The 26,749-nt window shown below is 34.4% G+C and overlaps 2 protein-coding genes and 4 non-coding genes across 7 annotated transcripts; all 6 read right to left on the bottom strand.

Moving 5' to 3' along the window:
* Nucleotides 1-148: 148 nt before the first annotated feature.
* LOC116026364 lies at nucleotides 149-309 on the bottom strand. The gene has a single exon (XR_004099833.1). It is a non-coding gene; the product is annotated as a U1 spliceosomal RNA (small nuclear RNA).
* A 450-nt stretch (nucleotides 310-759) lies between these two features.
* LOC116025595 (isovaleryl-CoA dehydrogenase, mitochondrial) lies at nucleotides 760-5,359 on the bottom strand. Its single transcript, XM_031266866.1, has 15 exons — nucleotides 5,130-5,359; nucleotides 4,789-4,872; nucleotides 4,622-4,679; nucleotides 4,280-4,404; nucleotides 4,151-4,195; nucleotides 3,727-3,775; nucleotides 3,486-3,595; nucleotides 2,829-2,905; nucleotides 2,600-2,650; nucleotides 2,441-2,505; nucleotides 1,939-2,093; nucleotides 1,811-1,851; nucleotides 1,668-1,722; nucleotides 1,459-1,515; nucleotides 760-1,217 (listed from the first exon to the last, which is right to left on the bottom strand). Exons 1-15 carry the CDS (start codon nucleotides 5,244-5,246, stop codon nucleotides 1,071-1,073), a joined length of 1,236 nt encoding a protein of 411 aa, XP_031122726.1. The 5' UTR covers nucleotides 5,247-5,359; the 3' UTR covers nucleotides 760-1,070.
* Nucleotides 5,360-7,735: 2,376 nt separating this feature from the next.
* On the bottom strand, nucleotides 7,736-7,896 carry LOC116026376. The gene has a single exon (XR_004099844.1). It is a non-coding gene; the product is annotated as a U1 spliceosomal RNA (small nuclear RNA).
* Nucleotides 7,897-18,580: 10,684 nt separating this feature from the next.
* LOC116026384 lies at nucleotides 18,581-18,741 on the bottom strand. Its single transcript, XR_004099852.1, has one exon. It is a non-coding gene; the product is annotated as a U1 spliceosomal RNA (small nuclear RNA).
* Nucleotides 18,742-19,515: 774 nt separating this feature from the next.
* On the bottom strand, nucleotides 19,516-19,676 carry LOC116026352. Its single transcript, XR_004099824.1, has one exon. It is a non-coding gene; the product is annotated as a U1 spliceosomal RNA (small nuclear RNA).
* Nucleotides 19,677-20,110: 434 nt separating this feature from the next.
* LOC116025586 (auxin response factor 4-like) lies at nucleotides 20,111-26,538 on the bottom strand. 2 transcript variants are annotated; one of them, XM_031266857.1, is made up of 13 exons: nucleotides 26,200-26,538; nucleotides 26,032-26,088; nucleotides 25,590-25,775; nucleotides 25,410-25,494; nucleotides 25,234-25,324; nucleotides 24,721-24,885; nucleotides 23,144-23,263; nucleotides 22,975-23,050; nucleotides 22,152-22,314; nucleotides 21,978-22,024; nucleotides 21,273-21,767; nucleotides 20,995-21,185; nucleotides 20,111-20,559 (listed from the first exon to the last, which is right to left on the bottom strand). In XM_031266857.1, the coding sequence occupies exons 1-13, from the start codon at nucleotides 26,536-26,538 to the stop codon at nucleotides 20,376-20,378; spliced, it is 2,199 nt and encodes a 732-aa protein (XP_031122717.1). In that variant the 3' UTR covers nucleotides 20,111-20,375. The 2 variants fall into 2 exon arrangements, with proteins under 2 accessions (XP_031122717.1, XP_031122716.1); XM_031266856.1 differs by having other exon boundaries at nucleotides 21,273-22,024.
* Between the last annotated feature and the right edge of the window lie 211 nt (nucleotides 26,539-26,749).

Here is a 26,749-nt window from a genome sequence, read left to right on the forward strand (position 1 = left end):
TATCTTAGCCGCATGACTTAGCCTAATGGATCGCATCAGCTTTATTAAAGCCCAATTACAGAAAGCCCAAAATTTGGCATTGAATAAATGCTACGAAGAAATGAAGAAGGCCCATTTACACAAGCCCAAACTTTTGAATTAAAATTGGGTAGGGGCCGCGCGAACGCAGGCCCCCTCTGTCACAAATTATGACGTAGGCTCCACCTATAAGGTAGACCTTAGGTTAACACCCCTCCAAAGTGCAATGGAAGTCATCAACCTAGGCCATGGGCCTTGTTGATCGCCCATTGACCCCGTCCAGGTAAGTATGTTGCCCAATGGCACTGGGCCCATTTTTATAACCTGCTACTCTGCTCCACTGTTTGTGTTCAGCCGATGTGGGAACCCCTTGGGTATGCAAATGAAACACTTCTTCTGCTGCTCTTTTCTTATTCATTTTAGCTCTTTTCTTTTGCTGTTTTTCTTACAAAATCTAAATTCTTTAGCATATTTATTGCATCCACAAAAGTGAAAATGGTACCAAAATTGGTGTATCTAAGAGATGTATGGTAATAAGATGCAAATCTAAAACCACACTTCTCTTCACAAATAATTGCAGATCATATGTATGTCTTGCTGTTCTGTTGCTTGGGGTTGTGAAAATGGAAAAAGTTGATTCAAAGCTTCAGTGGAATAATCTCTCAATATTCTAAGGATTATGTTAAGGCTCAAGACAGCAACATCATAATATGCAATTTCAACCAAAGTTCACAGGACAAGTTCAAATATAATATAATATGATATTAGATTAATAATATTCTTTTGCAATTGTTCATTACAATTGGAAAACTATATAAAAGGGCAACTTGCCTTGCCTTGCCATGATCCCCACATTCCATGTTTGGAAAATTTTCCTGTTTTGGGTTGTGGGCATGGTACAAACAAGGCCTTATTATTGGGCAGAAAAGCTGCCATTGTGTTAACCTTGCACTCTCTGCCAAGCCAAGCTGCTTCAATTGCACTGTGTTAGATCACAAGCCATAACATGAAGAACTCGTAGTATCGTAAAGTCGTAAATGGTAATTCATCGTTCATTGCTCTTTAAAGAGCTCGCGACCAATTATCATTCTTCTAATCTCGCTAGTGCCTGCCCCAATCTCGTAGAGTTTGGCATCGCGAAGGAAACGCCCAGTCGGGTACTCGTTTACATACCCATTACCGCCAAGACACTGAATAGCCTGCAAGAATGAAGCTAACTACATTAACAATGATAATATTCGAATCCCACATAGCCTTTTACATTTTGCAGTATTTTTGCCTTGGATCCAGTACAATCTAGAGATACAGATTCGAAAAAGCAGTCGTAGAACCAGAGGCTAGTTGAAAGAAGCGTTTTGGCGGCATAGGGAAATGCAAACTCTATCGTAAAACTGGATATGGTAAAATTGTGGTGAAAGCTATTGCCAGAATTCTTCTCACCTGAAGAGCAACTTGAGTGGCTCTTTCAGCTGCACAGAGAATTACACCTGCACAATCCTGAGAGATTTATAACGTTAGAATCAATGACGAAATCTAGTCCCGACATTATTTGTTCAACATCTAAATAAAGCAAAGAAGACCACAAAGATTATCCACGAGCGATAATATGTAAACATTAGGCGAAGTGATAGCAGTACGCAACATCCAACCTTTGGATCAACCTTCCCATTGTCACAGTCTCTGGCAACCGAATAGACATATGATCTGCAATCATGTAAGAAGAAGAGTTAGTATAAGAGCTGCATACTTTATAAAAATCGTGAGAGACAAAATTACTAAAGGAAACTTCAACCTTGAGGACTGCAATGCAGTATACATGTCGGCAACTTTCCCCTGCATTAAAAGAAAAAAAAAAGTTGTCTTTAAGCATGCAACAACGAATAAAATAAGTTTTTGCATTAGTTTCATATGTGTTGGAACCTGTATAAATTGGTGTTCGCCAATGGCCCTCCCGAATTGCTCTCGTTGACGAACATATGGAAGTACCACATCAAGACATGCTTGCATAATTCCAAGAGGTCCGGCAGCTAGAACAAGTCTTTCCAAATCTAGGCCCGACATCATGACATAAACTCCTGAAGTAGACAAGTCAGGCCAAGAAACATTACACTTTATGCTGATAAATACTTGAAAATTGAACAATTATTCTTCTGTCGAAAAGACCGACACGAAATATTAAAGCCCCAAAATGTTGCCCCATCACGGGTGAGTAATGAATTTAAACTAACACAGGCAATAATACTTCTCACTTTGAATATAATCCCATTCACTAGTTCAATTTAGCTCCCTTAATGTTATTGTTTTCCTTGCATATCTATTAAGGTTTCCCACATTTTACAAAAATGCTATTGAAACCTCAAACGCATTGCTTTCTGAGATTAAAAGAACAGACTAAATTAACATTAGTTGTCAGGGCAAATACCTTTCCCTTCCTCTCCCAGAACATTTTCTTCTGGAACAAAGCAATTTTCAAACACAAGCTCACACCTACAGGGTAAAAAATACAAGTGTCAGCCCATTTTCCACACAGAGGGGTGAGCAAAAGCAGGTATATACAGGCTTCAGGATAAGACAAACATACGTATCACTTCCTCTCATCCCAAGTTTGTCTAATTTCTGGGCAGTACTGAAACTGCAAAGAGAAAGAGTGAGAAATACATCCGAAAGTGCAACACAAGCTCTAAGACGTGTAAAACTTAACCTTGTTAAGCACATGCATATTGATACCGGTATGCAATCAAAAATGCCCTCCCCCCCCCCCCCCCCCCCCAAAGCCCTTTATTTCTTCAGAATCAAGATGAAGTACATACCCTGGCATTCCCTTCTCAATGATAAAAGCTGTGATTCCTTTTGAGCGAGCAGCAATATCTGTTTTTGCATAAACAACCTGACCCAATCTAATTTATCAATGATGGAATAGCAAAAAATCATTCCTAACAGAAAAAGAATAATAAGATGATGATGTTGACAAGGATAACAACTATACTAAAGTACCATCAATCCTATTGTTCAAGGAAGACTATTATTCATCACAGAAGAGATATTCCAGAAGAACTACAAAGAGAATGAAGGAAAATAGTAAATTCTTCAGACAAGACCATCAAAAAAGCATATTGTGAACAAGAATTCAGTTATCTGCAGCAGACTAAAGGTCTATTCATAAAATGTATACAAACTAAAAAATGGCAATTCAAGGGGTACCCTCAACAAATGGCTGCATGTTCAAAGATAATACTCCAACAAAGATCAAATCTAGAGATCAAAATACTGCAATGAGATTCCTTTTTTTGTCTTCACCCAATAGGCTATATTATGTTTCAAAAGTCCAAAATTTAATATCAGATGGAAATATTTATAGAATAAGAATTTTAGCATCAACTTCAAACCAGTCACAATCAGATACTATATAAAGCAATGAAAATGGGACAATGGCTCCACCAAAAGAAAGGAATTGTGAGGAATGATACCAGAGTCTGAGCCACAGGACCATTGGTGCACCACATCTTATTCCCATTCAGAACATAACCCCCATCAACACGATCAGCTCTGCATTTCATGCTAACAACATCTGAGCCAGCTGAAATGGGAACCGAATTAATCAGAAACCATTAAAAACCCAATGAACTCATTCATAAACCTCTACTAGAATCGGTTTATAGAGGGAGGGAGAAAACAACTCTGGAATAAATAAAATTCTAGGACAAGTACCATTGGGTTCACTCATTGCAAGAGCCCCAACATGCTCGCCACTAATTAGCTTCACCAAATGAAGATAGAGAAAAAAGTTAGCCAGAAAACAAGTAATTTCATATCTAATTGAAACTGAGAAAAACAAAGTAAAGTATTAGCATAAAAAAAGAAATTTTGACTCATTGCTGAGGGAAAAATCTTGAGAGAACCAATGTGCAATTGCATACAGATTTAAAAAGTGAATTTTTTTTTATAATATTTAAATCTTCTGGTTGCAATGTAGTACTAAATATTGAAATCAAATAAGCATTGCGATACTGAAAGAAGCGTTGGAGTTTACCACCAAGAAAGCACCTTTAATTATACATTTATCACATGCATGCATCAAACATACAGGATGAACACAAGACAACCAAAAAGATAAAAATCAAAATTTTGGAACCTTTGGCAAATACTTTTGCTTCTGATCAGGATTTGCATTCCTCACCTACAAAAATCTTAAATATTAGTAAAAAACGAGGAGGCAGTAATACACATTCCTTTATAAAATAATATTCAAAGTATTATTTACCAACTGATTAATGCATAGGTTAGAATGGGCACCAAAGGAAAGGCCAACTGATCCAGAGGCACGACTAATTTCTTCCAAAGCTATACAGTGATATATGTAGCCAAGGCCAAGGCCTCCATATTCCTCTACAAAAATGCAATAGATTAACTCATACACTTTAAAAAATGGAGTAGCAAATCTAATCAAAATAAAATCAGGTCTGACAAATATATCTGAAGCTCATAGTACTTCATTCAACACTTTTTTTTTTTAAATAAAAAAATATTGTGAGGGGCATAAATTACAATTTTCCTAAATTCTCACGATAAGAATATCATTTAGTGCAATGATGAAATGTTCTACCTGGAGCAGTAATTCCATGGAGATTAAAATCACCCATCAATTTCCATAAATTAACATCCTGAAATATATGACCATCAGCATATGATCACAATAATTTCTTGAAAAAAAAAAAAAAAAAAAAAAGCTTTAAAACACATAAGCACCCCAACAAAAAAATTGTATACAACCTGTGGAAAGTAATTCGTTTTATCGATTTTTTCCGCATGAGGGGCAATATGTTCTTGAGCAAACTGAGAAACACTTTCTTTAAACTGAAACCAAAAAAAAAAAAAAAAAAAAAACACCATTAGGCCATCTCCCACCCAAAACACCAAATTTTACACAAAAAGAAATATTTTCAGTATATTCTTACACCAAAATTTTTTCAATCTCCAACCCAAATTCTGAACCAAATTTTATTTCTATCTCCAACCCATTCACACCAAATTTTATTTCATCTCCAATCCATTAACACCAAATTTTATTTCAACAAGAAATTATAGATAAGAGAGGTAGATGCAGAAGAGACCTGTATCTGGGTATCATCGAAGAGTAAAGAAGTAGAGAAAGCAGCGAGGAGCTGATGACGGGGTCGATTTTTAAATAAAGCAGAGGTTAAGGACCTGGCAGCAAATAACTTGTGCATTTCTTTGAGAATGGCGTTGCAGAGCAAAGAGCAGAAGAATAGCAGGATAGAGAATGGGTGTGAAGGTTCTGAGCTGGAGGATATATCTATGAATATGAATTATGAATATATATCCAATTCATTGATTGATGCAGTCATGAGTCATCATCCGATCGTAGACGCAAGCAAAGAAGATATACAATTTTAAATATTAAGGAGAGACTTTTGGTTCACATAGTGCAAGATTTATCTTAACTAAGAGCAAAAGCCCATTAGTATATTGTTGTTTGGTGTAAAAAATAACAAAAAAAAAAAAACATTAATTTTTTTTTTTTTGAAGTTTTTGCAGATCAAAGAACTTGAGATTGGTTTTTATATTAATGGAAAGGGTGGATTTTTTAATGATTTTTCCTCCTACAAAATTAGTTTTAAAGTATGCCCTATTAATTGAGAAGAAATAGGGAAAGGAAACTTGCATGTGCGAGTTTGGTGCGCTGCACCTAGCGCTACACGTGCCAGCGTGTAAATATCACATTATGGCACTTTTTCTTCCTATGTTATGTGCATATGGCACTTTTCTCCCCTGTGTTATTAAAGTGATAATTTTTCCTCCTGAAATATTAAATAGACATTGTTACCCTTCAAAATAATCATTTCATTTATTTTTTTCTCCAACAAATTATTATTTATATGTATAGATGATCACGATTCGGTTCGAACCTAACCAAACACTGTAACAATCATACCGAAATAGTATGGACGGTTCTGGTTACGATTCAGAACCGAAAAATTTAAAATTAAATAATTGTTGAACCGTGAACCGGAACTTAGCCACAGTCATATATAGTGAAAATGATCAAACACTTATTTTGATAAATCGGTACGGTTCGGTTCCAATTTCGATTTTGAACCGCCAATCAAAAAAAATTTATTTATTTATTTATTTTTATAATTTTATTTCTTATTTAAAAATAGTCTAAATTTAACAATTATTTTATTTTATTTTTTCGGTTCTGAATCGTAACCGTAACCGTCTATACTATTTAAGTTCAATTGCTACAGTGTTCGATTAGGTTCGTATCGAACCGTGATCTTCCATATATATTAGTAACAATTGATTGGAGAATACAAATAAATGAAATAGTTATTTTACGGGCAAAAATGTCAATTTAACATTACAAGGGAGAAAACTACCACTTTTAAAATAACTGAGGGGGGAAAACAGCCACTTTAATAACACAGGAGGGAAAAGTGCTATAAGCATATAACATAGGGGAAAAAAGTGTCATTTTCCCTTATTTTTTTCCTATTTTTTGTTGTCAAGCTTTTTAATTTTTTTCTTTTTCCTCTTCTATTTATCCACTCTATCCTACATGTCTATGACAAAAATCAATCCAAAAATCTCATTAATAAGATTGCTCTAATACGATTTTCTCTTGAAATATAATGTAAGATTTTAGGAATGTAATATTTATTCGTTCCATTTTATGTGTTTGATTGATTAATGAGGCTGGACTGAAGTTACTTTAATTTAAATTTTTCTTAATATTAAGTTTAGTATTAGTATATATATTTTTAAATGAATTAGTATTAGTATACAAAATTTATATATTTATAAACTACATTTAAAGTACTACTAAACACGAAAAAAATAAATTTAAAAATAAGTAAAAGAAAATTTAAATTAAAATTGACCAAAGAATAATAAGACAAATAAAAAATGACAGAGTGAGTATTACTTTGACTATTTAGTTTGGGTTGTACTAATATAATATTACCTTGTTTAATAAATAATTATATAAATCATTTTATTGTACTAAAAAAATTATAGATGAATTTATTATAATGGTATCAATAATATGTGTGCGTGTTTATATATATATATATATGAAATTATAATGAGAACTAAAAAAATGTTTGTCCAATTATTTAATAAAATTAATGATTTAGATTATTTTAATTTTAATTTTTTTTCTATTTTATCTTTTATTATATTATTTTCTCCCTTTAAATAACCATGTATTCCGTTAGTATAAATTTTTCGAGCCCCATCGCAATCAGAATTAGCATAATTGTTAAATATACACTACGAATATGTTAGAGGTTTTAAAAAATACAATACAAAATTCAACATAAACTTTATTCAAATAATTAGTTTTGATATTTATTTACTTATAAGTATTAAAATTTCTTTAACAAGTACTAACATTTTATAAATATTAATATACTTGTATAAATTACTTTGTCAGTGGTGCAATTATAAATATTACAATATTTATTATTAATAAATTATATTACATTTTCATTTTCATTTATATTTCATTTATAAGGCATTACAATAACCTAAATAGTATAATAAATTTACTCACAAGTGTAACTCCATTCTGAATAGGTGAGGTACGAATAATATCATAAATAGATAACATAATAAGACCAAATTAAACTAAACTTAAAAGGAACCCAAAGTAGAGGCCCAACCACATAAGCCCAAAATTTAGCAAATAAATTGGATAGGGGCCGCGCGAACGCAGGCCCCCTCTACCACAAATTATGACGTAGGCTCCACCCATAGGGTAGACCTTAAATTGATACCCCTCCAAAGTGCAATGGAAGTCACCAACTTAGACCATGGGCCTTATTGATCGCCCATTAATCCCGTCCAGGTAAGTATGGATTCCAGTCACACCCGGCCCATGTTTATATGCCGCTGCTTGGTTCCACATTTTGTTTTTAGTCGATGTGGGAACCTGCACACCCGACTTGTATTGCTCTTTTCTTGTACTTGGTTTTTAGTAAATTTAAAGCTCCTCCTGCTCTCCTCTATGAGCGCATGAAGACATAGTCTTTCAGACCCAAACTTCACCTGCATATATTCTTCGACATCACATGTATGTTCAGCAAATTAAAACACACACATATATATATATATTCAACTTCTAGTAGCAACATCATATATAGACCTCTTGGAAATTGGAATGATGTAGGCATGTCTTGATGTGGTACTCTCGTATGTTCGTCAACGAAAGCAATTCGGGAAGCCCATTGGTGAACATCAATTTATATAGCTTCCAACACATGAAACTAAATCAAAAACTTCCACGAGAGTATTTTATTCATTGATGCATGCTTAAAGACTTTGTGAAAACCATAGTTTTTTTCTTTATTAAAAAAAAAAATTGGAATGAATAGCTAATTAAAATTGGCTTAATTGGGTTACCCAAATTACTCTACAGAAAGTGACACTGCTTCTGATGAAGACTCAATGATGGATTTATCATTCTCAGGAGGACGAATAAGCATGAAAGAAAGACAGCCTAAATGGAATCCAACACAATGAAAAGGGAAAAGTTTATAAGTCAAAAGTAAATCTTATCTCTGCAAAAGCATATCTTATCCCAAAAGATATGTCAATCATGACCGCTCACTGGCTTGTTAGCGTTATCAGTGTGCAGTATAGTGTTTTGCTTTAGTCTTTTGGAAAGTTAGTTTTGTTAAGGTCAGGTTAGCTTATCTAGTTGGCCACTTATGTAAATTATTCTTCTCTGTAATTATTGCATTATATTATGTCCATAAGCATCCTTGAGTCTTTTAAAAGAATGTCTTTCCGCTCAATTTGTATCATCAATAAGTTTTACGAAATATTATCCAAAGCACTTTATGAGTATTAGTTTCTAATTTCTCTTTAGGTTTTAGAATGAAGTAAGAATACGGAGGAATCATGTTCCTTCTCCTAAGAAATCTTTCTAGAATGAAGAGTTTTATAGAGCATAGCGTCGCTTGTGAAAGTTTATTATGCCTTGGCATGTAGAGGCTTTGTTGTTATTTCTGGTATTACATTTCTCTCAACTATATAGCCTTTGGTTCTATTGGATCCAAGGCAAAACTATTACAAAATGCACAATGTTATATGGTACGGTGTTCGAATACTATCATCCTTAATAATGTAATTAGCTTCATTCTTGCAAGCTATTCAGTGGCTTGAAGGTAATGAGTATGTAAACAAGTACCCAACTGGACACTTATCACTACAATAAACTAATTGTTTAGCGACATATACTTAGCGGCGGTTATATATAACCGCCTCTAAATAACTATTTTGAGGCGGTTATAAAAACCGCCCCTAATTTAATATGCAAATCTAAATAATTAATTTTTAGCAATAATTACTTGATACAATTCATCATAATTGCCACTAAATCTCTTTTTAAAAAATTATTTCTAGTTATATTGTATTTATATATTCTCTAAACACTTAAAGTCGCAGCAGCGGACACCGCAGAATCGGACGTCCGACGACGCCTCCCCTGACTTCCCCTGCGTTGACGACGATGGTGACGCCTCCCCTGACCTTCACTGCGAGGCTACGACGACACTACAGACTCGAATACTGCCTTCCGCCGCTTGCCCGCTCGCCCGCCCTCCCGCCCTCCTCTACGACAGATATAGAAGAAAAATCTCGACTTCTGGATTTCCAGTTGGAAGACCCGGCTGAGTGTGAGGCAGAGGTGTTTGGTCGCGGAGGAGTGAGTCCACCCAGGCTGTAAGTCTATTGTATGTCTTCAATCTTTGTTTCGCGTCTATGTGATTTCGACTAGTTGCGATGTAGTGATGTGAAGGATTCGAGAAATCTAGGGTTTATTGTTGAGCTTAATGAAACAGCTTTCTTTTAATTATTTGTCTAATTCATGTATAATTGACCTAATGTACTTATGTAACTTATATGTGTAGTTATCTTTGCTTGTTCACCCGGATTTGCAAGCATCTACAAGCAAAAGAGGCTTTGGTGGTAAGAAATGTGTTTTTCTCCCACTCATTTCATAAAATTGTAATTGTNGGCAGGGGTAGATTGGGGATGCATTTGAGGGATTTGATGGGCATTTCAGTGAAAACGAAGTGATAAATCTGTTCTTGAACAAGTTAAAATAGATGATTTTATTTATAGAGTGCTTTTTAGCTTACACGATCTTAAGTCAAGATGATGATTATTACTACGGAGAATTATTTAGTATCTGCAAAACCAGGGGATAGAAATTTCGTCACTATCCATATATTCGTATAGATATCTGTTTGGGAATTCTACATTTATTCATGGATTTACCAATCTGACAATGGGAGTATTTATCATGCTAAAACTTAACAGGGCTTGTGAAACTGCATCATGCTGTAAAGACTTGTGAGTATGAAGATGTTCATACCCTGTGGGAAATAGTGAAGAGATATGATAAAGAGATGGCCAGATCTTCATCATCGTGCAAAAGACGACAACGTTGGAATATGGTATATCTCACATTTAACTCTGTAAATTGTGTTTTTTTTCCCATGAAAGTGGCTAACCTAAGACAACGGTTCTTTCACTCTATTGAACCTCGCGGGCTTGCTGGAGATAGGAGGGCAGTTGTTCCTGCTTCAGGTTTTTCATTTAGTGCACAGCAAATATGGAAAATTATAAAAGAAAACAAGGATCTTGATCTTCACAAGGTTATTACCTACAAATCTAGCATGAATTTTCTAGTTAAGTATTTTTCTAGTTTCTTGGTGATATATATGATTGTGTGGTATAAATAAAGGTTATGGTGGCCACTGTAGGATGTGAAGAAATTTTCAATGAAAAATATACTGCTTTTTCTGCAAATGAGGTATATTTACTTAATTTTGGAATGATTTAGTTAATTGCATTGTGCTCCCATTGTTTCCGCTAAAGTAAAGAACATCATTATTATTTAATTTTAATGTGATCATATCATAGAAATGGTGTTGACCAGAGACAGAAGTAAGAGTGGCAAAAGAAAAGTGTTGGAAGAGAAATTGTTGCATGTAATGTTGGCTCAGAACACTAAAGTTTTTGCTATTTACACATGGATGCCATAGGCCCAAATGTTATGTCCATTTAGTATTCTTCAAATTTCAAAAGCAACGGGTCACTTATCACCACCCCCACCCCACCCCCACCCCCCCGCGCGTTTAGAATTGTAATTTATAACTATATTATGTTATTTTCAAATATCAAAGCTTTAGAGCAGTCCATCTTCCCCTATCACACTCTCAGAACTTGCTCTAATAAATCAGTTCAATAATATTTACTACCTTCTTGATAGGATATATTTGTTCTGGATTGGTATATCTATCTTTTTCAAAAATAATTTTTGAGAAGGAGCTGATGAGAACGTCATAGAGAAATACAGTTCCAAGAGTGATATATTGGTGTTTTCTTTTCTGCTACATGCCGGTTCTTCATGATGTTATTCTTTTCTTATGTTGTAGCTTGTCCAATCGGCCTACCAATCCATGCTAGGACATGTACGATCTAAGGCTATGGAAAAATTCAAAGAAATGTTCAATAATGTATTGAATGGAGGGAAGGGCTTTGCCGTGGTTGCTTCTGAGTGCAGTGAGTCTTGTTTTAAAATTGATCAGTTCCATAATGTTTTAAAATTCTTTCGTCGCCTATAATTGACTCTGAAACTTGTGCTGATGAGTGCTACATTGCAGGTTGAAGACTTTGTGTTTGGCGGAAGAATTTTTCACTCCTTAAACTATGATGGTGAATTTGCAATTCCCTTGGGAGAAGATGGAAACATTGCTTCATTGAAGGCTACTTTTGAAGCTTTGGCTGGGTGAATCAAATGCCTCTAGTTCCCAATTGCTAGTTCCTAATTGAGCAACAGCTCCTGCATCTTGCTCAGCTTCGTGTATTCATTCATTGTGTTGTATTCATTGTCATGCTTTCCTGCATTGCATCTGCTCAGCTTCGTGTATTTGAAGAATAGTGTTTTGTGATTGCAAATATTATTTGACAAATATTAATTACAATTGATTTTCTTTCCAATTAAATGTGTACATAGAGTTTATTTGTGATTGCAATACGTATTTGAATATATAGATTTTTGAAGAAATATAATTAAATGATAATTGTAAAAACATAATAATGTAATTATAAAATATTTAGCGACGCTTAAATAATCGCCTCTAATATTTTTAAAAATAAATAAAAAATATTTAGCGACACGTAATAACCGCCACTAAGATTTAAATGAACAAATAAATAGATATATTTAGAGGCGGNCGGTTGTAAACCGCCTCTAAATAATAAATTAACCGCCTCTAAGAAACCTTTTTGGTGTAGTGTTAGCTTCTTTCGCGATGTCAAACTCTACGAAATTGGGAAAGACACTAATGAGATTAAAAAAATGGTAATTGGCCACAAGCTCTTCAAAGAGTAATGAACGATGAATTATCACAAAACAATACGAGTTTTTCACATTATGATTTGTGAATTGTGATTTAACATAGTGCAACTTGTCTTTTCATTAAAAGGTTATACACAAATTAAAGCAGTTTGTCTTCTGAGTGTAAGCAGGGGCGGATCTACATTGGAAACAGATGTACTCACTCTCCCTACCCCCACCCCACTCCCATATATAGCCCTAGTAATTATGTGTGTCGTATATGTGTATGTGTGTGTATAAATATAAATAAATAAATATATATATATATATATATGTATGTATATATATATATGTGTATATATACATACATATATATATATATATATATACACACATACGTATATATATATATATATACACACATACGTATATATATATATATGTATGTATATATACAAATATATATATACATACATACATACATACATATACATATATATATATATATATATATATATATATATATATATATATATATCTACTATACTAATAAGAGCCAAAGAGAGTTAGACCTAAAATGGATAGAAAAAATGGCGGTCAAATTATTTAATCAAATGGATGGTTCAGATGAATTATTTAATCAAATAGATTGTTAAGATAATTCAGATTAATATTATTAATAGAGATTACCTAATTTAACCTTACTTTTATGATTATCCGTTAAGTTTTCCGTTAAATATTCTCTTCTCCGTTAATATTCCGTTAACTTTTAACTTAGCCATTAATTTCTATAAGAAAGGTCTTAGGTTCGAACCTCATCTCAATCAAATTTGACATAATTAAGTTTCTCACTCTATTTTACTCTTATTAAATTAAATAAATTAGTAGTTATAATAAAAAATGATACATATGTATTTCTTTAATTTAGAATTATGTGTCTACAATACCTTTATTTGAAAAAATTATTCATTATCAAAAAATTAAATTAAATAAGAGAAATAATTTCATTAGTTATATTGTCTTTATTTTCTCTCATGCAAAGATTCTTTACATTCAAATTTATCAATTGATATTCATTACATTGTCCATTATCTTATTTTTACAATATCTTGTAATTAAATATCAAAGTTATAGTACAAAATAATGTTATATATTTATTTACCAAGTATTTTATTAATACTATGAAAAAAAATTAAAATAATTTGAAGCTAATTATATTAACTACTTGGTGACTACTTGGTGATTGGTTGACAAAGAGAGTACTCAAATAACCCAACAAATTGAAGCGGAATCACTCTATTTTACTCTTATTGAATGAAATAAATTAGTAGTTACACTAAAAAATGATACATATGTATTTCTTTAATACCATGAAAAAAACAAAAAAAAATAAAAAGAATAGTTTGAAGCCAATCATATTAACTACTTGGGGGATTTGTTGACAATGAAAGTACTCAAATAACCCCTTACCCAGCAAATTGAAGCGAGAAACTACATACCTTTTAATATCTTTGGAATACATAATATTTTAAATTTTCAAATTTTTATTAATTAATTTAATTTTTTTTCTTAAACTAGGGATTTCTTTATCCACAATAACTCATTAAAACAATAATGGTTGAACCAAATGAACCTCAAGCAGAACACCTAAATGAAAGTTCATAGCTCCTATATCATAATCTCATTGCATGACGTTGTCATCTATGCTACCAACAATAACCGAATTGCAAATAACACACTACCAACAAAACGGAAGAGAACAAATAGTAAAGATGAAGACAATGACAATGTTATTCAAACGAGAATTAAGAACACTTAGAAAAATTCAAATTAAAAGTAGTATTTATTTAGACTATCATTTTTAGACCAAATATTTAGACTATCGATTTTACAAGGTTGCAAACATTTATTTTAGTAATAATTATAATGAATTTTCTATATTATCTTGGATTCATATTATTTGATTTAGATATTTAAATAAAAAAATTCGACAATCAATTACCCATGTATAAACTTCTTCTATATAATCTTGCATTGATATACTTTCAAGTATTTATTTAAATATAAACATTGGGCATTAACCCATTCACGCAATGCGCGTATAAAACTAGTATATATATATATATAGTACATGTTTAGGTATAACTATAAAATACAGATAAAAATAAAGAAAAGACAAGTTAGTTAAGTTAGCAAGGCATGCATATAGCTTATGAAAGATCTTGGGTTGAATATGCTCTAAACATGATTTAGTGTGGTGTTTGCTAGTTTTACTGGTGCTTATTATGTATTTATTTTTCACTCATATCTAACAATTATCATTATATATATATATATATATTACTATTTTTACCCATATTGAACAATTATTATTTTTTTATTTTATTTTTCACAAACTTATCCAACAATTATCATTTTTTATATATTAATATTTTTCACCCATATCTAACAATTATCATTTTTTTATATTAACAATGAGATGTGTAATTTATAATGTATTTTATATTCGAATCATTATTTTAGCAAAGTAATTATGTTTCATATTTTGTTATGATTATTTTTTATAAAGTTTAATTTTGATGTATTTTATTTTTATCCATATTCAACAATATTATGGTTATGCTTGATAAGTATATTTTTTTTAAACTATCTATTTTGTTTAAATATTTATATTAATAATGATATGTGTGATTTATAACATGTTTTATATTCGATTCACTTTATCAAAGTAATTATGTTTCATATTTTGTTATGATTATTTTTATAAAGTTTTGATATATTTTATTTTTTTGTCCATATCCAATAATATTTATAGATATGCTTGCTAAGTGTTTTATTTTATTTTTTTTAACTATTTCTTTTATTTTAATATTTGTACCCACTGAAGAAAAAAATTCCGAGTACACCCCTGAGTGCAAGGCTAACACAATTGGGTTCTGTTTGACAGCTAAGACCTTGTTTGTACTTTGTACTATGCCCACAACCCAGAAGGCCAGAACAGGAAAATTTACCTTGTAGTGAAATTCTAAACATGGAATGTAGGGTCATGGTAAAATGGCATGGGAAGTTGCCCTTTCATATAGTTTAATGAACATTCGATTTAACTGTAACTGTAATGAATAATTGCAAAAGGATCATAGTTACATTATGTTCCAGTCAATATTAAATTGCTACAGTTAATTATCAAAGTAATGTTTATATTTTTTTTAGTACTACTGACTCTGTTACAATGTATTCACAATAAAACTCAAAATGTTTATATATTCACAATAAAACCCAAAATGCAGTTATCTATCTCATATTAGTTCCTCAACTATTAAGCAATTTTAATATGCAATTATTAATTGCATAGTTATTTTAGTTCTTTTGCTATTATAATAATAATAATAATAATAATTCTTTATTCATGACCAAAACCAAACTAGTTGATCTCCTTTTCAAACAATTTTAAATTATTTCCCACAAATTGAGTGTTATTTTTAATTTAGAGCATCTTCAATAGCAATGTTTTTTTTTGTGGGTTTTGAGGTGCCAACTATAAGAGATAGGAGCGAAAGACAAGAAGGAAAAAAATAGGCGAAAAAAACAAACAAACAAAGCAAGATATTGGTTTTTGTAGGGAGATTAAAAAAAAACAAAAAAAAAAACAAAACAAAAAAAACAAAACAAAAAAAAAACAAAAACAAAAACAAAACAGAGCTTTGTTGGCCGAAAATTATAGATATTGGTGGGTCCTACAAGTCTGATAAAAACCAAGGGTCTGTTTACTAAAGTTTTCTAATTTCCTGTTTTCTGTTATGTTTTCAGTTCTCTATTTCCTTTTCTCTATTTTCAAATTTTCATTTTCAAAACTTTGTTTACCATTACCATTTTATGTTCGCCCTCGACCTGGGAGTTGCCGCCTCCAATTTCTCGTTCCATCCTCGCCGTCGGAAACACCCATGCCGAGATACAGCAAGCCCTTAGCGGAGACCTCGGAGATGCGGCGCTTTGTGTTCTCATACCACTCGTTGTCGCCGCCGATGATAACAGTTGTGGCGGAGACTTCGGAGATGCGGTCTGGAGCCCTCGCCTTGACGAGGATGATAACAGATCTTGGGCTGGAAGTCGCCGTCGATGATGGTGTCGGCGGGCTCCACGTGCTCTAACAAGGCAGCGATAGTTTGGGCTAGAAGAAGCTTTGGCTTGAGAGCAGCGAGGCAAGGGGCGGCGGGTGAGGCAAGGGAACAGGAGGGGCGTGAGGTCGAAAGAAGAAGAAGAGGATGGAAAATTGCTTGTGATAGGAATCGATGCTATGCTCTATGTTCATTTTTACTGTTCATGCGCATGTTTTCTAATTAGAAAACAAGTTTTTTTTTTGTGTTTCTAATTCTCCATAAAATAGAGAAGAGTTCTCTGTTTTCAAAATGAGAAATGGCTTTAGTAAACATGTTTTTGTTTTCTTATTCTCAAATTTTCAAAAATTTTCAGAAATTTCAGGAAATTTTCTTGTTAGTAAACACACCCCAAGGTTTTTGTAGGGAGATTTTTTTCTCTCTCTCCTCACCCACTTTATTCCAATTTTCACATAAGCTTCCTTTCTCAAAAAACACCTCAAAAAACTATTATTGGTGATGTTCTTATGGTTTGTTGTTATGTTAGATGAACGCGAATGAAGACATACTTGCATCAATAACCGATTTTTGAAGGTTATATGTATGGGTTTTACTAAAAGTCAGACTAGATTTGATCACAAGTGGATGAATACAACCCTATAAACTAAAAATTTAATAGGACCACAATTATCATCTTTAAAAGCCCTAACACGAAAAAATTTCAACATCTTATCAAACCTGATCATGTATTCAAAAAAAAAAAAATCAAACCTGATCATTGTATAGACTCTCTTGTAAAACTGGTGTATTTAACTACTCCAATAAACATCTAAGTCATAAATAATTGAGACCACAACAAGATTTAACAACGAAGTTCACATACTATGCCTTGAGCTTCTAATTGAACAAATTGCAGTTGTTATATAGTGGATCATGATTCACACAGTCGCGTTGTATGGACCATGGTTGTTAAATGAAACTGTAATAAAATTAAAATAATACTGTAGTATTTCTATAATAAAATTAGTGTATGAAAAATGAAATTAAAAACATAGCTTATTCAATAACATATATTGTCAAATTAATTTATAATATAATTAAAATGATAATTTAGTGTTGCTAAAATGAAACTAGTGTAAAAATTCAAAATCTATACAATAAGATAAAGGGAAAATGGCACTTTTTCCCCCTATGTTATATGCTTATAGCACTTTCCCTCCCTGTGTTATTAAAGTGGTTGTTTTTCCCCCTCAGTTATTTTAAAAGTAGTAGTTTTCTCCCTTGTAAAGTTAAATAGACATTTTTGCCCTTAAAAATAACTATTTCATTTATTTTTATTCTCCAATCAATTGTTACTAATATATATGGAATATCACGGTTCGATACGAACCTAATCGAACACTGTAGCAATTGAACTTAAATAGTATAGACGGTTACGGTTACGATTCAGAACCGAAAAAATAAAATAAAATAATTGTTAAATTTAGACTATTTTTAAATAAGAAATAAAATTATAAAAATAAATAAATGAATACATAAGTTTTGATTGGCGGTTCAAAATTGAAATTGGAACCGAACCGTACCGATTTATCAAAATAAGTGTTTGATCATTTTCACTATATATGACTGTGGCTAAGTTCCGGTTCACGGTTCAACAATTATTTAATTTAAATTTTTTTATTATGAATCATAACCAAAACCGTCCATACTATTTCGGTATGATTGTTATAGTGTTTGGTTAGGTTCGAACTGAATCGTGATCATCCATACATATAAATAATAATTTGTTATAATTTGTTGGAGAAGAAAAATAAATGAAATAATTATTTTTAAGGATAACAATGTCTATTTAATATTTTAAGGATAACAATGTCTATTTAATATTTCAAGGGGAAAAATTACCACTTTAATAACATAGGGGGAAAAGTGCTATATACACATAACATAGGGGGAAAAAGTGTCATTTTCCCTAAGATAAATTATCGAATGAATCTCAATTGAGTGTAATTAAAATTAAAATAATACTTTAACATTAATTAATTAATTAATATAATTAAATGGACTACAGATAAATAGAAAATTGATATAAAACTGGATAGGGGCCGCGCGAACGCAGGCCCCCTCTGCCACAAATTATGACGTAGGCTCCACCTATAAGGTAGACCTTAGGTTAACACCCTTCCAAAGTGCAATGGAAGTCATCAACCTAGGCCATGGGCCTTATTGATCACCCATTGACCCCATCCAGGTAAGTATGGAGCCCAATAGCACTCGGCCCATTTTTATTACTCACCGCTCCTGTCCCTCCTTTGTAGTCTGGCAATGTGGGAATCTCTTCTTTTTTTAAAAAAAACAATGTGAGAATCTCTGAAGTGTACTGCTCCTTTCTTTTGCTGCATCTTTTACAAAACCTAACTTAAGAGATGTATAGTAATAGGATACTCTTAAACAAACTTCTTTGAATCTTTGTACATAATTGTAGATCATATTTATGCATGTCTATTCTGTTGCTTGGGGTTTCGACAGTGGAAGGGTTGATTCTTATCTAAAAAATTTTGGCATTTTATTATGTGTTTACCTGGAATGCAAACCGCCTTTTTAAATTTATTTATTATTTTGTTATAATAATAATAATAATAATAATAATAATAATAATAATGTGAAAGTGAAACTTGCAAAAATAATAGCCTAAGCTTCAGTGGATTATGTAGCTGCACAAATTAAATTCTAGTAAATATCTAAACCTAAATTTAAAAAAATTAGACCACAAAAAAGATTAATAATAATAATAATAATAATAATGTGAAACTGAAACTTGCAAAAGTAATAGCCTAATCTTTCATTTGATTATCAATTATGTAGCTGCACAATTTAAATTCCAGTAAATATCTAAAACCAAATTAAAAAAATTAGACCACAAAAAAAGACTAATACAAAACTATATGACTAGAATTATACTTGAACAAAAAGGCCCAATCGCAGAAGCATAAATGGGCTTTGTAGAAGAACCAGAATTTGGTAGAAAATTGGGTAGGGGCCGCGCGAACGCAGGCCCCCTCTGCCACAAATTATGACGTAGGCTCCACCTATAAGGTAGACCTTAGGTTAACACCCCTCCAAAGTGCAATGGAAGTCATCAACCTAGGCCATGGGCCTTGTTGATCGCCCATTGACCCCGTCCAGGTAAGTATGTTGCCCAATAGCACTCGGCCCTGTTTTATAACCCACCGCTCCTCTTCCCCTTTTGTGTTCAGCCGATGTGGGAATCTCATATGTAAACTGCTTCTTCTCCTGCTCTTTTCTTCTTATTCATTTCTTCCTTTTGTGTCTTTTGTTTTGCTGCTTTTCTTACTCAGATTACAAAATCTAAATTCCTTAACACTTCTATTGCATAAAAAAGTTAAAAATGGTTCCAAAAATTGATGCATCTAAGAGATGTATAGTACTAGGATGCTACTCTTGAACCAATTTCTCTTCAGACATAATTGCAGATTATCCATGTATGTCTGTTCTGTTGCTTTTGGTTGTGAGAATAGAAAGATTGATTCAAAGCTTCAGAGGAATAATCTTTCAATATTTAACAGTGTAAAACTCAGGCTTTGATTTGGCATGTTAAGGCTCAAGAGAGCAACAAAATATATGAAATTTCAACCCAGCACTCAACTGGTAAAAATGAAATCTTCCAAAAGAGGGGATTCATAGGACAAGCTTTTTAGTGGCATTCTCATAGTACAGTACCATAAGACCACACATGTTACACAGTCATAAACAGTTTCCTCCAACACATAATTGTCACATGGAGTAAGCAATTATTGAGCACACAACTTGAGTATAGATATAGAAGTTCTGACTGACATTACAGCATGAAATGGGAAGCAAATCCTAAAGCCTTAAATCCTGATCACTGTTGGAGAAGAATCGGGCTGGCCGACCGAAGAGGACTTGGATGCATCCGTTGCTGGCGGCGCCTCCTCCAAACAACTCTGGGTGTCGTCACTCATCCCTCCTATCGTCATTTTCTCCACCTCTTCTTGGGTGTATATGTGGATTTTGGAGACTACTTCACAGAACTCGCTACAAAAAGGTCAACGAGGGAAGCAAAATCAGAACCCTCAAGCTATGCATTTGTCAACAAGTCATCAGAAATAAAGGGCAGATAATGTAGTAAGTATTTTGTTTCAAAAGAACAATAGTTAATCGGCCGACTAGGCGGCCTAGGAGGTCTAGTCGGTCAGCGCCTAAGCGGCCTAGGCAGTGCTTAGGCGGCCTAGGCGGTCGCCTAGCCGCCCAGATGCCTAGACCACCATTTAAGGTGATAGGCTAGGCGGTCGACCGGCGCCTAGCGCCTAGGCGGGGATTAATCGGCGCCTAGGTGGGATTTTTGCAAGACTGAGTGCAGTACTGGTTGTTTGATAGTGTTATCCTTCCATTATGAATCACAAAAACTTAAAAGGCTAAGCATAAAATCCTCAATTCACAAGAGAGAAAGAGAGAGAGAGAGAGACTTACTGCCATGGATCATCCCCAACGACCATCATGTCATTCTCACTATCGGTGTACAAGACTCTCCAGCCTTTATTTGGATCCCTTAGGAGGTCTTCCATGCCGAAAAGCTTCTCCAGCTCAACCAGCAGGTCATCATAGCTGTTGAGTCTCGAGAGATCTATAGCTCGTCCTACCAAGCTTCCTTGTTTGTGAACCTTCAGAGCCATAGATCAGATGTCAAAAAGAGAGCCCACACCAAAAACCTCATTTTTTAATGCTCCATCAGCTGTTATTGAAGTTACCTTTGTGCAGCTCCTCTTACCAGAGCTTTGTGAGCTTGGGGTGGACGGCTCGTTGGTCAAAGAAAAGCCAAATAGTTTGCAGGGTGATGCTATTCCATTCAAAGGCTCGATTTTCTCATTCGTGAAGTGCGTCTCTGGAGTAGGCAGTTTGGGTCCTTTTTCGAGAGGGCTCTGCTCGTTTGCGTAGTTTTGAACTATACGCTCTTCCCTCATTGCTCCACCTTGGATGGAGATTGGCTTTAATACATGACTTTCTATTTGGTAATTAGTCATGCATGGAAGCATTACGGGATCTTGGTTAGCTCTATAGATCCCATTGTAAGGTAACAACACCTTCCTCGCCCCTTCAGAACCGAGAGGGTAGAAGTTGTTTTTGGGGGCCTGGCATGCTTGGAAAATATTGCAACCAAGATCAGGTTTAGCCCAGGCGCCGAGATTTATATCACTTTTCATGGTTAGGGATCTCAAAGAGCAAATTTCTTGACCTTGCAAGACCTTTGGAAACCTATTGGATTCCAGAAAGCCCGTGTAAATGGCTGGAGGCTGAGTTCTGACAAATTCGCCAATTTGCGACTTTCCTATGCCAGTTGGCCCGAGATTCTGATGACCTATGGGCAGCTGCCGCCCAAAATCCTTCTGGCAGCTAGTTTTCTCACTTCCCATAAGAGGTGATAGTAAATGTAAATTTTCTTGACCTTGCAAGACCTTAGAGGATCTTACAGACTCCTCAAAGTCCAATAGAGCACCATTTCCTGCAAAAGGTTTTCTTTTTCTGTTTCTTTTAGAACATACAGAGAAATAAAATAAAAAACGAATTGTTGAATTGTTCATTTGCATTTATTCATGACAACATATATTAATATATAGGCAGACCAATACCAGAAAAATGGCTTTCGTGTGGCAGTGCCTGCTGACTGGTACGCAACTTCTTCATTCTTGGAGATGACTGGATGCTCAGCGGTGGAAAAGGAACTGAAGAGTCTATTTCCCAAGGAGAAACTCGTTCTTGATGATTACTCATAAAATCATCATCCCACATAACCTGTTACAGTTGACAGAGACACGTGTTCATAAAGGTAACTAACTAAAAGAACACGGTTGTCATTTGAACTTGATACGATAAACTTTGATCAAGCCAAGCTGATTCGACCATTTATACTTGTTGAAAATAAATAGTGTAATTCATGATCTCTTTGACTGTGTCATCTTGTGTGTTCATTTGATTTCTTATAATAACGTGATGTCTAGCATTTAAGATTTACAATCGCTGTTTAGTTTAGTCAGAAGATTCACAAGTAAAATTATGAAGTGTCCTTGAGTCCTGAATTATATATACACGGACTCATGGGAAAGGGTGGACTCACCTGAACTATGGCATGTGCATATATATACACGCCATAGTTTAGGTGAGTCCACCCTTTCCCATGAGTCCGTGTGAACAGATCTGGACCATTGAATGCTTGAGATCAATGGCTTAGATTTCGCCAACTATGCAAATGAAGTACACCGTTACACAGTTGCACAGCAGGCGAAATCTAAGGCATTGATCTCAAGCACTCAATGGCCCAGATCTGTCCACACACGGACTCATGGGAAAGGGTGGACTCATTTGATCATGAGTCTATATATATATAAGGAAACAGACCAACAAACGGGCACCTATGATTATGAAAGAGAATCATATCGAAAAATATTAGCCTACCATCAAACATCTCCACTTTGAACTGGACCATCTATATGGATCCGAATCACCTACTCCAGTCACAACACCACTGAACCTACAAATATGAAGAAAAAAAAATGTCTCTATTAAACGAAAATATGTTGAATAATGGCAAGAAGTCCTTGCATTAACTGAAATGTTAGAGGACCTTCTGTCAGGAGAATCATCCATGTTGAATCTCATTTTAAATCGTGTTCCAATGGGTATCCGGTTGCTGATGCTTTTTACGTATTTTTGGTAGGGGACGATGAAATCAGCATGACTTGCCCTGCATTGTAAATTGTGCAAATGAAATCAGCACGACTCAACCTAATGGACAATTGGATGCAGAAAGTTGAAATGTTTCAGGTTCTGTCTGAGAATCCCCATAATTTAGTTTTGTACTTTTACAATTTGAGTATAACTGGGGGACCACATGAACACATGCAGAGATATATATTATATATAGAGAGAGAGAGAGAAGAGAGCATAGGGGCATCCTATATACTGTATCATGTACTTAAGGTATCATCTATAACCTACATGGCATTTAGTGATGGTGTTTGGTTTAACCCATTTTCCATAATATTCTCTGGCCTTATATATATATACTGCAGTAAATTCTTATTGGACTTAGATGTCATATAAACTATAATGAATAAAACCTGGTGGAGAGAATTCCACATTCCAAGACATTGGCTGATCTCAACCCTCTCAAAGAGGATTTTTGCGCATGATTATCATTATAAACGAAGAGGGGTACGAGAGATGGTTAATACTTGATCAGGGCATAGATCAGTCATGGAAACAAATTCAATTTGAATGGTGGCCTATTGACCTTCTTGGTTTGAGCCAGTCAGCTATAGGCAACCTAAGCTGATTTACCTCCTTGTGGTCGGTCCTTTGCCAACTAGGATCACGAGGTGAGGTTTACTCAGTGCACATCCTCGGGTAGTGGCTGAGGGTTTCCCTCGTCACCCAAAAAAAATTCAATTTGATTGTGACTGCAATGCATTGCAGTCACATCTCACATTTGAACAAAACAACATCAGTATTTGAGCAATATGAGAAAAGGGATGAAAGCATACTTCCTACTAAGTTTTATAATATAAATCAGAAGAAAAATTCATGATTTGAATGTAATATATCTGTTTTAGGTAAAGTAGAAGTCTACTAAAACTTTCTGATAGTCTCTTTCCATCATTCTCACTACTAACCGACTTAGATCAACAAAACAGTTATTAAAAGGTCCATATGGGTGGAGAGACTAAACTATTTGATATACATTTGTAAGTGGTCCCTGTAAGTACAAAAGATACACACACACATCGAAGGGCTCAGGCTAGTATAGCAAGTCTTACAAACAAACTTCTCAACCATAACGATCCAAAATCAACCTTATAATAAAATAAGATATCTACTGCTGTATGATCCCATCATTATCACAAACTGACACAACCATTAGCTGTAATACGAGACAAATATAATGATGTGTCACATCACCTAATTTAGCATACACAATAAAAACATCTGTAAACCATGACAACTCAACTCTCTCTTGTTCAGAAGCTAGGAAAACCCGTTTTATTTGTGCACTATATCAGAGAAACTAGTCATTTTTTTTTTCAATTTTTGGATAGTTGTGTACTTGTAAAGTTCAATGAATAAACAAACAAGTAAAGAGTATTCGGGATTTCGCGGCCATGATGATAGTAAAAGCCTAAAAGGCAAATGTCAGAGTAGTACCTTGGGCTATAGAAGACATTAAATGTGCTCTTGCTAGATAGAGCATTTGTGACTGCAGAAAGCACACTGGAATACGAAGTTTGATTCTTTATGATTGACTCAGGCAACCCGTGTCTAGGCCTAGCAGCTCTTCTTATTCCCAGTCTGAGATCTCCCCCTTCTCCCCTACAAGAAACCATCTTTTAAGCTGAAAGTTTTGCCAAGGACGAAAGATTCTTAAGAATTAGATGCCAAGATACTATTAAAATCTTTCTACATTACCATCTTCTCTGTGGATTTTATGCTCTTCATTATTATGAGCATGCTTACCACTTAATGCAGAAGCATTTCTGGAACTTGAATTATGGATTTCACTTCCTAAGGTCCTATTTTAATCTTTCTCACAACCGATTATTTTCTTTTCTTTTAAGGCCTACTTCATATTGTAGCTTTAAGAAAACAAAATATAGCCTCCCTCCCAGTTAAGAACTTAAAATGGTTCCACTCTTAGGTGCCTCGAGGCAAAATTTATACCTTAAAAAGAGAACCGCATCCCCCGACACTAGATTCTTTTGGCTCACAAAAATACTCCATCCGGTGGTGAGCAAATGCCGCCTTGGCTGGCCTAATAAAAGAAGCATCAAGCCTTTCACATTCCGTATCGAACAATGTTTTAAGAAATAATCGAGGCTTTCACATTCCTTCCATACCTCTATATATGTGTCGAAATTTCCATTCCACTCCATGCAGGTCTCTTGCAACCAGCTCCTGAAATGGCCTCTGCTCTTTGTAATCCTACAATTGTTGTAATGCAACAAAGCATTCATAAGAAAATTTATCTCCTTCCTTGCACTAAAAAGAAACGTTATAGCCCGGAAGGAGAGTCGCACCAAAGGTGGGAAACAATCTTCAGCAGCTCTACGAGGAACCGAAAATCCTCCGTGGGTACTGGTGTCGGAAGCAGTAAGGGTTTTGCAGAACATATGGGAGGTTGATTTTGTAGGGGCAGTTCCACCCCCCTCCTCATCCATCCCCAAATCCTCAGGCTCTTTCCCCTCCAAACTCATACCCACTGGCTGTACAGATTACACAAGACACTAAATCAAAGTGAAGTACTTGGATTTTTCTAGCAGCCCAAAGAATTCAGTTTTTCATTTCTTGGAAGAAAATGATACATACAAGAATGCTCCACATTCCACAAAATAGAAAACCCACCCAATTTCATCCCCCACCCCACAGCTAAGATAAAATACTAACACTAAAGAACAAAAATGCATATCACCACCTCAACATAGGATAGCTCAGAACAAGATCAAGTGAGAATCATCATACCTCTGATATAGGGAGAAGAGTCAGCTGTGTGTAGACATCATCATTTTCCTTATTGGCCTATAGTTTCAAGAAATCACAGACCCAAATTTGTGAATAAAAACACCCCAAGCAAAAGAAAAGCACAAAGCATTACTAAGTACATAAAGCAAAAAAGGGCACAGTCCTTACAAGAAGTTGAACATCCTCTACTCTGCAGAAGATCTGGGGCTGAAGGCCAAGTGTTGGGAGGTCAGTCTCCAATGGTGGAAAGGGAGAAGCAGAAGCAGCCTGCTCCAAGTGGCCTTGAGGGAAATAGACCACCACATTCCCCTTCTTGGGCAAGCAGGTGAGAGGGCCAGCACAGGCATGCCAGAGCTCCAAGTAGATTGAAGAAGCATTTGAAGAGTTATAGCCACAAGAACCAAGAACCCCTTCTTCACATTCTGCATAACAACATGAACCATTCTTGTTCTCCTCCTTCTCCTCCTCCTCACCACCCCTCACTTCATGGTTCAGATCAATTTCCATTAACAATTGAACACCCCCCTAGTGAGGTGCACAGTATTTTTTTTTTCTCAATATAGCATCCGAAGAAACAAACTAAGTAAACATCAACCAACCAATCCACTCAAGAAATAACACCAAAAAGCTTGAGAAACAGTGAAAAAACAAAATACTAGTACTGAAAAGTTGGGAGGGAAAAGCAATCAAGTGGCTACCAAAATGCTAATAGGAAATT

Source organism: Ipomoea triloba, chromosome 7, assembly GCF_003576645.1.
Source record: "Ipomoea triloba cultivar NCNSP0323 chromosome 7, ASM357664v1".
Classification (NCBI taxonomy): Eukaryota; Viridiplantae; Streptophyta; class Magnoliopsida; order Solanales; family Convolvulaceae; genus Ipomoea; species Ipomoea triloba.